Below are 14,930 nucleotides of genomic sequence, written 5' to 3'. Positions count from 1 at the left end.
TAGGTCATCCCCGGTTGCCAGTACAAGGTCGAGCAGTGCTTTGCCTCTCGTCAGCCCACAGACTTCCTGCATCAGATAGAGGCCTTAAATGCCCCAGGACACAGGCAGACAAGGTTCTTTGGGTAAATGTGATATATTTTATTAGATAAAACTAAATAGCTGGAAAAGTTGTTCTTTGCAAGCTTTTGGGCAAACACCTTCCTTCAGGCACAGGGGCAGTCTGCTGGTGTTTTGTGCTCTCCTGGATGGAACAGAAGCCAATATGCAAAATGCAAGTGTCTGTGAAATTACAAATGCATGGCAGCGAGGATCAGAGGTGATGGGAGACAATAGATGAGAGACAGATGGGGGGGGGGGGCATGTCTCACACCTATCATCTCCCATGGCCTCTGATCCTCACTGCTATGCATCTGCAATTTCACAGGAAGAAGCAAGGATTTTTTGGGGGTGATCTCTTTTATTGGACCAACTGCATGGTTGGGATAAAGTTAGACAAGCTTTCAAATGCAAGGCATTCTTCAGCATGTCTGAGGGAAGCAAACACAGCTTTTTATCTTATGTCAAAAAGCACATAAAACCACGCAGCAATGGGCATCTTTTTGATTTAATATGCTAGGAAACTTACCCGTTGTTATTCAACAAAGATCCTTTTGATAAGCTTTTTAAAAAAGTCCTCCTTTAAGTAGGTTTCACTATACAGCTTCTATAAGGTTAGGTGGATGGATTTAATCTTTAACTGTATTAACAACTAATTAATTTATGGGCATTTGGTTCTGGATGTAGCATAGCTAGAGATCCCTGCTGAGATGCAGCATCTGTGTGTAAGCAAAACATTTGGGACACACATTTGTTTTCGGTTCAGCTGATGAAGGCACAAGGTAAAAGGCTTCTTGGCTTTTTCAGACAGCTTGTGGTTTCGTGCCTGATAAAAGCATTCTTTGCTGTGTGGATAATGCCATTATCTTCCCTATATACTGTTTCATTGTATTTATGTGAACACACAACTGCTGCAATTGAGACTAACCTCAACAAAGCCAATTTTGGACTGAACAATGAACCTGGCTGCTTATACCACAAGCCTGTTTTAGCTGTACTCTTTGGGAGGGCTAGACTGCAAAGCCAAGAGACATCCCATAATTAGCACAGCTGTGTAGGGTGAGGTTAAGTGTGTAATAATTAATTTTATTACTGCTCGCTAAGAACCGCAAAAATCATGTTTCGTACATAAAACTTTGGCCCAAGGTGGGAGGTTTTTGGCAGCATATGAGCAAGTTTTATCTGGTCAGACCTGATTTAAAAATGCAACATCAGCGCAAAGAAAGCCAGGCTGTTTCAATGAACCTTTGCATTTGAAGTCTCCCCCCAAAAAACAGCAAGTTAAATTTCTTCGCCGCCTAGTGAAGCTGTAAACAAAGAGCAAGTTAAAAGGTGCTTGCAGTGTCTAGCAATAGCACTGGCTCCAAAGGTTGGAAGTAGCCAGGGGCATACTGGAATAGTGACCAGAGGCTGGGATACCGGCCTTCTCTGCCACACTGCAGTAGCTGTCTTTAGGTTTTGAACTGCCATATATGTTGGGCACAAGGGATTTTTCTGACTGGTGCCCCATCTGAAGGGCAATAGCAGATGGTATGCAAAACCAACAAAGTCTAGTTTAACAAGGAGCATAGCAGGTACATGGATACCCCATTGTCTGCTCAGTCTTTACTGTTGCTTGGGGACTGATAACATTTTTTGTTCACATATGACAAACTACTTCATCCAGGAAGGAATCCACATGCCCATTTTAGAGATGGGCAAACCAAGGCCCAAAGTCCAAGTAACTTGTTTGTGGCAATGCATCACAATAATAGTCAGTGAGGGAATCGGGTGCAGAGCCAAATCTAATCCCAGTCCCAGGTCTCATCCTCTGGGCTGTTATCTGGCATCAGACAGATGATCCAGGCCCCGTTTTGACTCCTGGGGTACAGAATGCAAAACCCTGCTGCTGCAAGAAGCCTGTCAGCCAGTAATAATCTATTATGATTGTAGATGCACTTCCCTGGAAAACAGCAACAATGTGTACAGATGCATCTAAGATGGCTTGCAATCAGCTGGCTTTAGTGCTTGCAATATGGCCAGGACAGCATACAACTCAGAGCAGATTAAACTGCCCAAATATTTACTTTAGAGGTGCACCGATACACTGGTCCGATATCGGATTGGTACCTATATGAAGAAAATTGGCTGCATCAGAAATCGGCCTGATGCGGCCACTAATTTGGCCGATAAATGCTCGTATGTATGTGCAGCTGCAGCACAGCACTCAGGCAGCGAGGAGCAGAGTTGCGTGCAGCTGGTAAGTCCATGGTGATGGAAGGGGAGGGGGTAGGATGGGGCACAGGGGCGCAGATCAACGACCCTGTGGTGAGGGAGGGCGCAGGGGCAGGGTGTGGGATGGAGCCACAGCTCATCAGGGAGGTGGGTGGCTCCCTTTGCTGCTTGCACCCCGGGAGGGCACGGTGGGGGGTGCCCCTGGATCTGTGTGAGGTGGAGTGGGTGGGCTGGAGCTGGGGCTGTGCCAGGCTCTTCTCGGTGGGGGCTGAGCTTGGGGTGGGGGCTACAGAGGGGGCTGCAGCCACCCCAAATTTCGCTATAGCCCCGCTCCGAGTCGCCCACCCGGCGCAACCCTTGCTCTTCTTGGCACGTGGGTGGAGGCGAGGCATTGAGCAGGGGTTGCACTGGGCATGTGGTGGTGGCGGTGCTGGGAGCAGGGCTACGGCAAAATTTGGAGGGGCTGCAGTCCCCTCTGTAGCCCCTGCCCCGAGCCTAGCACCTGCCGAGAAGAGCCTGGTGCAGACCTGGCTCCAGCCTGCAGCTGCAGCCTGCCCGCCCCGCACAGATCCGGGGGCACACACCACCCTGGTGCCCTCCCAGGGTGCAAGCAGCAGCAGGAGTTCATCCCCCTCCCCCAGCCATAGCTCTGTCCTGCACCCCATCCTGCCTCAGCTGGGCAGCACCTACCCTTGCTCCCTCCCTCACTGCAAGGGTGTTGATCTGTGCCCCCTCCCACACCCCTTCCATCACAATGGACTTACTAGCTGGAGGCAGCTGTATTGGAAAGCACCTGATATGCTGGTATCGGCTGATATGCCTCCTTAAAAATCAGCTATTGGTATCAGCCCCCCAAATCTCTATTGGTGCACCCCTAATTTACTTGGCTTCCCAGGTAGGCTTTGCAGCACACAATGAGCTTCACGCTACTGCAGGTACGCGGCTCTCACTACCTGAGCCAGCTAGGATACATCCACGTGACTTCCATGGAGACAGAGCCTTTGCACCATGGCTTCTAATTAGAGTGGGCAGTCCGCTATACCCAGTCAAGCTCCAATAAACCTGAATGGGTAACTCCTTGGTTATTTCACAGCAAGTAATTCCTTCATCTGAGAGCCCTGGACAGCATTAGTTTCCATTCTGCAGCCTGACAAGATCCTGCAGCTCTCCAAACAACAAATAGCGAGAAACCTTAACATCCCTGAGGTTTGGCTTTATTACCAGGCCAGGGCCCAGACATCCAAGTCAAATGAGTGCAGAGAAACAAAAACAAAGCAAAAAACGCACAGGGAAGAGATGCCTCAATGCTTAAGCTTCTTCCTCCAGGATCATGCAGAAAAAGTCACATGAGCAGCTGGCTGGAGACACCTGCATTTGGATTTCATCAGCAAGCAATTCGATCTGTTTGTCTGCTAATGAGACAAGCACCCCGATGCCCCTGCCAACCGCTGACTCAATGGCAGCAAAGCAGTCAGGCAACCTTTAATGTAGTCTAGCTGGAGAGATCTTAGTGAAGGACCCTGTGGAAGGCGGCAGATTCCACACTGCATGGTGTAAAATAAAGAAGAGGTTTGCAATGCTTTGAGAGGTCATATTGGCAAGACCCCAGCTCCAAACAGCAGGAAAGTATCAGGCTCCCAGACTTGACTTCAGAATCAATGGAGCAGGGGACAATGACTAAGCAGTAGCACCCTGAAAGAAGACAGGCTACAAGACAGGTCTCCCTCAACAAGCACGGGCCACAGAGACAACCCCCCATCCCCTCAGTGCTGTGGACAATGAAACAAGAGAAGGGTTAAGAGCAGGGGCAGGCACAATGCAGCCTGCAGGCCCAGGCCAGTCTATTTGGCCCTAAAAAGTTTAGAAAAATAATATTTATCTGCTCCTGACTGCCCGTCAAAGATGACAGGAGCCGGGGCAGTAGGACCCAGGGGAAGCTGGCAGGACTCAGAAGTAAGGCTGGCCTGGCCTCGCACCCTCCCCCTTCAACTGGAAGCCTCTGCTTGCCCCAGCTTTCACTGCTTCGCTGCATGCCAGCTTCAGCACCACATAGCCCTGGGCTGCATCGCCAGAGTGCAGGAGCACAGAGCCATGCCAGTACCCCAGAGCCAGGAGCAGGAGGGAGGTTGTGTGTGTGTGTGTGTCCATCCCTGTCCACGTCCATGCAGTGAGGGAGGGAGGGAGGGAGAGCAATGAGGGAGGGAGAGACTGTGGGTGTGTAGTGTGAGGGAGGCACAGAGTGCGTGTTCATAGGGCGAGTCCCACAAGCACACCCCACCATACACATACACCCACACATACATGTAGATCCCCACCCCCATACAACCCAGGCACCCTCCCCCACACATAGCCCCCCACAAATCCCATACCCACCCACATCCCACATAACCACACATACCCATATGCTCCCCACAACCTCACACCTATCCAACCCCCCACAAAACCTCCCCCCACACCCTCACAAACTTATACCCACCCCTCTCCATCCATGCCACCCCCCCCCAGGGGATACAAGAGTAAGACTTCATTTTAAGCTATTGTGTGATCACCTCTGTGTATACTACACAAATGCATGTAAATCAGGACAAAAACATTTTTTTAAAATCAAATTAATGAATATTGTAGATGTTTGATTTTTAGAATATAATTTGGTATTTTTCTAGTTCTGAGATGGCAAAACCCCTTGCAGAAAGCAGTATTTCTGGAGGCAAGGGGAGGGACTGCTGATGCCAAAGGTTGGGGGCTCGGGGTAGGATTTCTGGTCCCAAGATGGTAAACAGGGGGTGGGGCATCTGTCAAGGGATGAGGCAATCCATGTGGCCCTCGACAGCTTGCCAAAACTGGGTAAGCGGCCCTCCACTCAAAATAACTGCCCACTCCTGGTTAAGAGGCTACCGGAATTCAGCAGCTATTGGACTGCTCCAACCTGTTCACAAGTCCTAAAAAGCCCAAAACACTGATTGTGGATAAACAGCAGAGGAACTAAAGGAGGATTTTCAAGGTAACTTTTAGCTACACCGTTTCGTCTCTGCACCTTTGATTCAAGTGCTGACAAACACTGGGGCCCACAGGATCCAAGCAGTTCAGACAAATCCAGGCCTTTGTTTAAAGGGAACAGATACAACGCCCTCTAAATGGGTACATGCATCTACGTTACACCTTTTAGCAAGCCAGTTTCTCAGTGCTTACATGCAAGACCAAGACTTTAGCTTTCAAGGAAATATTAATAAAACCTTGATTTCATAGTTTCATAGTTTCTAGGGTCAGAAGGGACCTGAAAAGATCATCAAGTCCAACCCCCTACCCAGGGCAGGAACGAGTGCTGGGATCATAATACCCCAGCCAGCTATCTATCCAACCTCCTCTTGAAGACCCCCGAGGTAGGGGAGAGCACCTCCCTTGGGAGCCTATTCCAGAGCTTGGCAGCCCTAACCATAAAGTAATGCCTCCTGATATCAAGCCTGAACCTGCTCTCAATCAATTTGTGGTCGTTATTCCTTGTTATCCCAGGCGGTGCCTGGGGGAACAGAGCCTCACCTATTTTCCGCTGGCCCCCCCGGGTGATTTTGTAGATGGCCACCAGATCCCCTCTCAGCCGTCTCTTGCGGAGGCTGAAGGTTCAGGCCCTGTAGTCTATTTCTTCAAGTCTGACCCCCTGCCCTGGGCCAAAGGAGCTAACAGTTGCTTGATTCCTCCAAAAAAGGAGAATCACACTTTTTTGTAATGGTCGAATTCCACATGTGATCGCAGACTGTCAAAGGGAAGCTGGTGCAAAAGCCTGAGGTGGGACAGTGACAAGTCCAGGGTGGGACAGTGATAAGTGACAATGCTAAGTATCTGATGGCTGCTTTTAAACTCACCAGTGCTATGTTCATCTTGGGCACTACTTCTATCCTCTCTTTCTTCTCATCCCTATTCCTCCTCTGCCTTCTCTCCTCACATGGTTTCCAGCCCCCCAAACCCTCTTTCAAATGCGATGGAACCGTCTGGGAGGACACTTCAAAGGAGAACATTGGGCTTTAACACTAACAGCTAAATGACATGAATGTGGGGCACTGGAGTTAGCTTGCAACAATATCCGTTTGCAAACTAGGGCTGGGCCTACACTAGAAAAGGTTGCCAACATATTTATTATTTATCTGTAGGCCAATGAATGCTCCTGGAGAGGGGATGCAGCCTACAGTGGCAGGCAGAGTAGTTTTCCCATTGCAGCATGCATCACTTCTCCAAGCAAAATAAGTGCTACCAACAAAAGCCTTTTTGGGCTAGTATACTTCTGATTACAGCAGGCATCTGCTGGTAGAAAAATCCTGTCCAGCAAACAGTCATTGCTAAATTAGCAGATGACCGCTTCTAGCATCAATCCTGTCGCAGGTTCAACCAGTGATATACATTTTGTGCCATGTGATAAGTTCTCTTTTCAACCAGAGATAGAAGCTGTGTTTTATTAAATAAAGCAAAGCAGGAACATTCGGAGTCACACAAGTCACAAATATAAATGTGAAAGACTAGGTACAACACAGCACCAGTGTATTATTTAGCACTGGGCCCCGGTGTCAAAGGGCCTGTAATACCACCTCAGTCATGGTCATGGTATATTTTTGGAAAGGTGCTGAATCACCTCACTTGAATACTCACTTTACAGGATACTTCACTAAAAATCCAGCCACCCATTCTCAGTGCAACTACCGAACTATTAATCAGCTTTTAACTGGCCTGTCAGTCAGTTCTGAAGTGCACCTCGCTGGAGGCGTTGTCCAGAGAAGGAAATTTAACTCTAGGTAGACCTGAGAAGCACACTACAGGCTATTTTTAGTTATTTAAAAAGATCACAGGGTAGTTTATCCAAATCTGCATTCCAACACAAGATTTGATTTAACATTTGCAACATCAAATCTTAACAGCAACAAATCACCAAAAGTTAATTTCTTTCTGATTACGGACTTCAGAAACTGAGTTGGGGGAGGAGGGAAGAAAGATCATGTTGTGTTATAATACTGTTGGAGATGTGACTGGGTTATAGGAGAAGCTGTTTATGAGAAAGATCTCTGTGGGAGTCTGTCAAGACAAGAGCAAGACCCGCACGGTGACGTCCAGTCACTTATTCTTCCTGGCCCTAAAATCAAGTCAAAATTCGGTGATAAAAATCAAAGTAACACTGAAGACCATGCAACAAGCTGACGTGAATTCAAACAGTAGTCAGAGCACCTCCTGGCAAGATGGTAATGAACTCCCTATCAACAATGAAAAGACTTTTTCATCCCATTTTCAGTAGCTGGTGGTTGAAAACACTCAGGGATGAGGAGTACGGCTTACTTTTAGGGACAGGCCCACCTGCTCTGCCCTTCAGGCTGCCCAGCTCCACCTCCCACACCTTCATTCAGATGACCTGTCTCAGAACCACCTTCCCCACCGGTGTAAGGAAGCTTATAACTGAGGTCAGCTCACCAGCCCAGGTCTCGATGATGGCTCTTCTTCAAGGAATTCAGTTCAGCAGCCTACTCCAACACCCCCCACCCTCTCCCGGCCACGACATGAAACCTCTGTCGCTCAGCTCCATGGAGCAGGGACGGAGATATGCACTGTATTCCAGTTAGCTCCCTATTGCACGGAAAGCCAGAGACCAAGAAGTTGGCTGTAGGCAATTCCCACAACAGTATGTGCGTGCGCGCACACGTGTGCACACGCAGGGTGAAGTGTTGCTTGTAGCCATGATGGTCCAGGAAATGCAAAGACTTTCCTAGTGATATCTGTTACTGGACCAACTGCAAAACTGGGAGAGATGTTTTGGGTCACAAATTCACAGGATCTAGGTGACAAAGGATGGACTACGGTTGGTTCCCACTAGGGGTGTGTGAAGCGGGCCCTATTCGATTCGGCCCGAATCAGAGACAATGATTCGATTCATTGATTCGGATCACTGCCCCCAATTTGATTCGGCCGAATCCAAATCCAAAGATTTAATGCTGATTCAGAGAATCAGCAATTCGGCCGCAGACACAGCTTTAAGTGTTTTTTCTACATATCTCAAGGTAGCAGGTGCGGCTCCTGAATGCCGTGATGCTGGGGCGCATGGAGCGTCCCACAGGAGTGCGGGGGGCCCTCCATGTGCACAGTGGCGAACCCGGAGGTGGACTGGAAGTACTTGGCTTGTGCTGGCAAAGGTTAAGGTCTTCTTCCCAACCCCCCTAAAAAAACAAAAACCAAAAACCCAATCCCAAATCTCTCTGAAGAGCTGAATTGTGGAGCATAACTCTGCCATGTGGGATACATTTGGTGCCACTGTAGAATACATCCAACCCTTTCTAGATACACAGAAGGTGTTTCATGTTAGCAGCATAACAAGCTGTTCTCTGTGCCTCCCTCCCACCCTTCCCCATCAGCATCCTCACTTGCTGTGCGCCGCTCACAATTCACACTGTAAGCTCTTAATGACAAGATGTGCGTCTTGCTTCATCTTTTGGGAAGCATCTGGCACAGTTCTGTACACTATAACGAGTAACACACGGCACAGAAGCCATTATGGACCCCTCTGGACAAGACCTCGTCTAAATGGCCGGGCCAAGCAGCACAGAGCCTTGCTACCCTGAATATCCAGCACCAGGTTGGAGTTTTCTGGTTTACTTGTCCTCCATAATGAAGTACACAAAAGCGTGGGTAGGTTTCTCTGCTGCATGCTCTTCTTCCACTCTGTGACAAACCCAAAATATATTATCTCTCAACATGATTCACACTGAGGCTTGAATGCAAGCAAAGATTAATTTAAACAGAAAATGTTGTTTAAACCTGATACACAATTTTATTCTGGCACTGGCGTCCCAGTAACAGCGCCCTTTCCTTTAGTGCATCTTCTGTGACTATACCAAAAGTGTGGTGGGTTGTTTCGAGTGGCCCAAAGTGCTACGGACTCTAGACTAGGTTTGGTCTTGAAGTGCAGCGACAGTGTCCTTGAACATAAGCAGCAGAGGGCAAGGAATACCAGAGCCTGAGTTTGAATGGCGTCCAAGACTGAAGTGAATTCTTGAATACAGATTATAACCATTCCTCCTAGTGCAAGAACTGCAAGTCTAGTTTGATTTCTCTCCTGATTTTGAATAGGAGGGGGAGATAAATAGGAATTAATGCTGCTTTCCTCCCCTCCAGATGCGGTTTCACAGCATCAGGTCAAATGCTTAAATAACTCCTGCTGTCTTGAGAACACAATTCTGCACCCTCTCCACCAACACGGCCACAGATTTGAGCAATGAACCTCATGGGAGGCACTTAGCACTTGGAATTAATCAGCTAGACCAGCTTTCTGGAGGCATCACTCATTCCAGTCACTAGGAGAATGAGGCATTAGAGTCAGCAGTAAGCATTGTGCAGGTTTTACCCTGTTCTTACTAATCCATTAGGCATGAGTGGCTCTCCCTGACCTTAGTGCTAGCGAGCGTAAAAATATTATGCAAACAGGGAGGGTGACTGGTTCCATCCAACCACCCAGAAACTCTCTCTCAAGGTGCCTCAAGCCCTGCACTAGACTCTTCAATGTCAATATTCAAGCTAAGAACCATCTTGCACTCACTTTACCTTCTCCCTTGATGCTGCCTGCTATCCTTCAGCTATCCATTTACCTCCTTAAGCCCAACAGCTCCAATACAATTACATTCTTCAAGTCCCTGGAAGTTGATCCCAGGATGTGAAGATTCACTGAAGCAGAGGTGTCACTCACCTCCTGCCTTGGACTGGATCTGGACTGCAGGGCTCCTGCTCCCAGCACATGCTGCTGTGTCCCCTATGCTGAAGCAGGAGCTGCTGGTGCCAACCTGTGTTTCATGCCAAGATGGCAGCTCTGTCTCTGGAGCAGAGCCCATGGCAGCAACAGCTCCGGCTCTGAGCCTGGCACAGGGCACATGGCAGTGCCAGCTGGAGGGTGACCAAGAGTCTCATCCCTCACTCACTCTCCTGCTACCACCAGGGACCAAGGGCCTTAGATTTTATGGGAGTCCACGCCCCTTGCCAGGTGCCACAACTTGGTGTGGTCCATCGGTAGCTCGACAGGCTGGGTAACAGCAGCTGTGCAAGCTGGATCCAGCCTCCTGCACTAAAGAAAGAAGTGACAGTCCCATTCCCCACGGCTTCCCATAACCCCAGAAAAAAAATACAGCAAAGCCAGAAAGAAAAAGTCTGAGAGGATGATCTTCTGTCCTCACTCGCCCTGACATCACCCTCTCTGTTTTTCTCTGCATTTTGCCAAAAGGTCCCAACAGGGAGGCAATGCCACTGCTTTGTGCTGGAACATTAATACAGTCTCTCAGCTAAAGGGGGTTGCTACAAAATTTCAGAGCACTGGCTCTTCCCAGAGACAGCGCATACTACTCGCTACCCCCCCAGATGGAAAGAACAGAGCTCGAGAGTCTCCATCCTGTCCCTATTAGCCCACGTTGTTTATGCTCACAGTCTTCCGTCTATCTTTAGATCACTGTTTCTTTTCATGCTGCAAGCCAACTAAAGGCCTGGGATGTACACACGCTTACAGCTCCCCTTAACTCATTGCAAACATCACATTCCAGAACATGCTGACATGCCGCAGCACGAGAGGCATTAGCTAACTTCAATCACCTATCCTCTCAACTGAGAAAGTAGCAAGTGATGTGTAACCTGTGTCATGTCCTCCACGCTAATTCCATTTGGCAGTCAGAGAGCAGGATCTAATTGGGTCTCTGGGACCCCAGCACACGTGAGTGGCAGGAGGTGTGATTCTATGATTGGGGATCAAATCCCAATCGCATCCTTTCTACTTACCACCCTGGGATCACTGCATCAGCAAGGTGAAAGTTGAGCGTCCACAGGTCCAGGGCCAGGGCTGACAATCAGCTTCAATTTAATGTGCTATACAAGCCAGTCATAAAAACGTTCTACATTGTATGAGGACTGCTTTTATGGCTGGTTTGCCATTTTATGGCATGTTAAATTGAGTGCAAATGTAGCACCCTTACCATTTCTCCCACGATTAACATGTTAACACCTGACATTTAGTCTTCAGATGTGCCGCTCCCATTCTCTACGTTTCAAGGGGGACAAAAGCACAAATACACACGCATTGATCTGATCTTTGTGGCTTCTCACAGGCAATTGTAAGGTTTTAAAGTTCACAGGTTGAGAAGAACATATTACCTGGTTCAGTACTGACCTGGAGCCATCACAATTAACTCTCCCTCTGACCACTTTCCTAGGCCAGGAGTGAAGGGACGGGAGGGGAATGCATGCTCTACGTGAGAAAATCCAGCATTAGATGGTGCATTCGCCCTTAAGCCTGCTTCACCTCTTATATAAGTTGCACCCGACACCCCCAGCAGAGCATGGGCCAGGATGTTATTATATTGAGCATGAAGCTAACTCATACACCTTTTGCTACCTGAAAAAGCAAGGTAGTAGTTAGACACATGCTACCATAGTCCCTCAACCTACTGGAGAAAGTCAGTGCATAGTGAAAGTCAGGTGACTGTTTAAAACACTTGCTAAGTACCCAGATCCTATATTCTCTCTCTATATCATTATAAACCCACTACTACCTTGCTTAGAGCACTTCACATCTTTAGATCGCAACAAGCTTTTCACAGCTCTATATCACTAGCCCCCCCACTTTAAAGAGGCGGAAACTGTGTTTAGGCTTTGAGAATTTTAGTAAGGACCCTAATATCTTCCACCTTTCTAACCGAACATCCAATTTGGAGGCAGCACAACAAAGACAAGGCTTTTTTTCTTTAAAAAAGGGTCTCTCCTGAAGAACAGCTGGCAGGTCACTTCCTGGATTTTGCTGCCTTTTATCAACAAAATGCCACTGGAAGCCAGGGAGCAGATTACAATCATGTACTGTTTCTAGGGACACCTGCCTTCTCATCTGCAAAAACAGAATTCGAATCATGTTTAAAGTCTCACATGTATCACTGTTTGATCCAATTAAAGAGGAAAGCCCCTGAGAATGAACTTGATAAGGCTGTTATGCTATATAGACTCAGCACCCTGTAGGCTGACCTTTGGAAGCAGAGGCGCTGAAGAAGCCAAGCCAGATTCTCTCTCACTCCATCTTCCAGAGGGCAATTCATTTAGAAAACAAAAGCCCAGAGGATTTGAGAAGGAAGGTCAGGCATTTGCCATTCATATAGGGAACATTTTGCAAATTACTTCCTCATCCTCCAAGAACTGTTTGCTGTTTATTATGTTGAAGCAAGAGATTTTTAAGGCAAGGGGGACAGACCACATGAAAGCACAGGAGATCAGTTGCGCTAAAATAAAGTTTATAAGAACACGCTCCCTCACACGTGCATGTGGAGAAAGCTGTGCAACGCTCGTCTTCAGAGCTGTGCAACGCTGCATTTAAAAATCTTGGAAACAGCTTTGTGAAGACAAGTAGTTACGTTTCCAGCAGTAGATCCAGGTTTTGCACATTTTGCTGCTTCTTCTTAAATAAAGTACCTGAATGCGCCTATTTACATATATCCCCTTTACCCTGCAACACGAACATCTACTACTACACTAACGACACTTAAAGTCTGTTCCCCCTCAAAGCCTTACCCCCCAAACAAATTACACATTACATTTAAAGGAGATTATCAGTGTTAAGTGGAAAACCCAACAGTTACTAAGACAGCAAGACAAGGCACTCAAATAGCAGAGGTAAATTCATAGCACCCTTGCTTTTTTGCAACATTTCTGTCCTATACACTTCCTTACAACAAATGCTGCAGTATGGGTGACATCTGAACATCAGTAATCTTGGTGATTTAGGACACAGAGGTCTCCCCATGTTGAGTTGCTGACTCTGAACTACATCTATGCATCCTTTCACAGCATCCGATGAAGTGAGCTTTCTCTAACCAAAGCATGTATTTAGACACACACTTTAGTTAGCCTATAAAGTGCAAACCTGCCCTGCCTCCTACAGCACAGAGCTCAAGAGCAGAAGCCAAACCCAAAGCCAGGAAGGTTGTGTCCAGACAAGTGCAGACAAGCACAGTTTGTTCCCCTGGGGACAAGCAGCCAGGACACATCTCGTGCTGCTGCTACTTGTCCCTGGGGAACACCTGTGCCACACGAGCTCTGCCGTGCAGCAGGTTACCCCAGGTGGGATAGGGGAGCCTGGCTGGCAACCAGAGCACAGTCAGACCCCAGTTTTGGGAAGTGCATGCTGCCGCCATGTGTGCCACCCTGCTTTTTTTTGGCATGGCTTTTTTTTTGACCCCGGAACCTCTTGGGGTCAAACCCCCACTGCTCAGTGCAGGGAAGGCCTGCACGTGCGATGTGTGGCACTGCAGATGGGCCTGTAGTGCTACATACTGTACATCTGCACTCGTCTGGACGCGGCCTTTGAGGTTGACAACAGCACGCTGCTCTGCTCTTAGGGAAGCCCCTTTTAGATCCCACTCATTGGTCCCCTTTGAGCCAATTCCATTCAAATCAAAGGACCAAAAGACAAGGAAGTTACAGCGCTGTCCTGGGCTGGAAAGGAAAAACACCCTGCATTTTGTGGCTGGTTCTTGAATACGGTTCCTACGGTGAAACACGACTTACAATTAACATTCCTCTGCCAGATCAAGGTCAGGCTCTGATTAGAAAAGTGGGCTGAAGGAAGCAGCAGACTCCCGTGTCCCTGAACTAACCCGGTCTCCCCTACTGCGCCGCCCGTCCTCCCTCCTCGCCACCCTGCGCTCCCCCGCTCCAGCCTGGCTGGGGGAGCTCCGCCAGCCGCCCTCGGGCAAGCGCTGAAACGTTTTCAGCAGCGAAATCCCAGACAGGTGCCCTGAGAAAGGAGTTTCAAGGGGGCCCTGGGGGAGGCACGTGCCTCTGATCTGGGGCAGACGCGACAGGGGGTTTCTGCGGTCTGAGCATGTTTACATGGGAGCATGAAACTGGTGCAGACTCCAGGACAGTGACACCACAGGGTCCTTGCTCCAGATTAAGGGGCATTTACATGACATCCTGAAACTGAGAGGTCTCTGGGACTGTGACACCCAACGGGGCTCTGCTCCGGATCAAGGGGGCATTTACACGGGAGGCATAAAACAGAAGAGGACTCCAGGGGAGCAACCCCAAAGGCTCCCTGCTCTGGACGGGGAGGGTGTTTACATAGGGGTGCACGCACCTACCACGGCCCCCAGGCAAGCGCAGTGAAAGGTCCCTACTCCGGATTAAGGGCCGATCCCAGGGGAGCCCAGAACAGAGCAGGACTCGAGCGAAACCTGGCTCCAGGCTGCGGGGTGTTCACACAGGAGCAGGAAACAAGAACTCAACCGGGGCCCTACTCCGGATTGGGGGGGCGGGGCATTTACACGGGACTCTGGCAACCCAACAGCCCCTGCTCCGGATTCAGGGACGTTCACACCACAACACACACACCTCTGCTCCGGATTAAGGGGCCTCCACCTGAAGCCGCCCCGCCCCCTGTGGCCCCGCTCCGGATCAAGGAGCGTTCACACGGGCCGTGCACTTACTCCGTGATGCGCCGCGCCAGCTCGGTGCCGGCGGCCGTGGAGTTGGCGGAGAAGACGCGGTACCCGCTCCTAGCCGCGTTCATGGCCCCGAGGGGGCGGGGGGGCGCGGGGCGGCGCGTCGGCAGCAGCAGCCTCCTGGGCATCGTC

General features: G+C 49.1%; 1 protein-coding gene across 1 annotated transcript in view; it reads right to left on the bottom strand.

Moving 5' to 3' along the window:
* Positions 1–14,926, bottom strand: part of PRPSAP1 (phosphoribosyl pyrophosphate synthetase associated protein 1) — a 49,412-nt gene extending 34,486 nt beyond the window's left edge. Inside the window, exon 1 of the mRNA XM_019503063.1 lies at positions 14,784–14,926. Within this exon, the coding sequence (XP_019358608.1) occupies positions 14,784–14,926 (143 nt within the window). The remainder of the gene's footprint in view (positions 1–14,783) is intronic.
* Positions 14,927–14,930: the final 4 nt, after the last annotated feature.

The sequence above is a fragment of the Gavialis gangeticus genome, unplaced genomic scaffold, assembly GCF_001723915.1.
Source record: "Gavialis gangeticus isolate Ggan-Ray unplaced genomic scaffold, GavGan_comp1, whole genome shotgun sequence".
Classification (NCBI taxonomy): Eukaryota; Metazoa; Chordata; order Crocodylia; family Gavialidae; genus Gavialis; species Gavialis gangeticus.
This window is presented reverse-complemented; position numbering and strand designations above follow the sequence as displayed.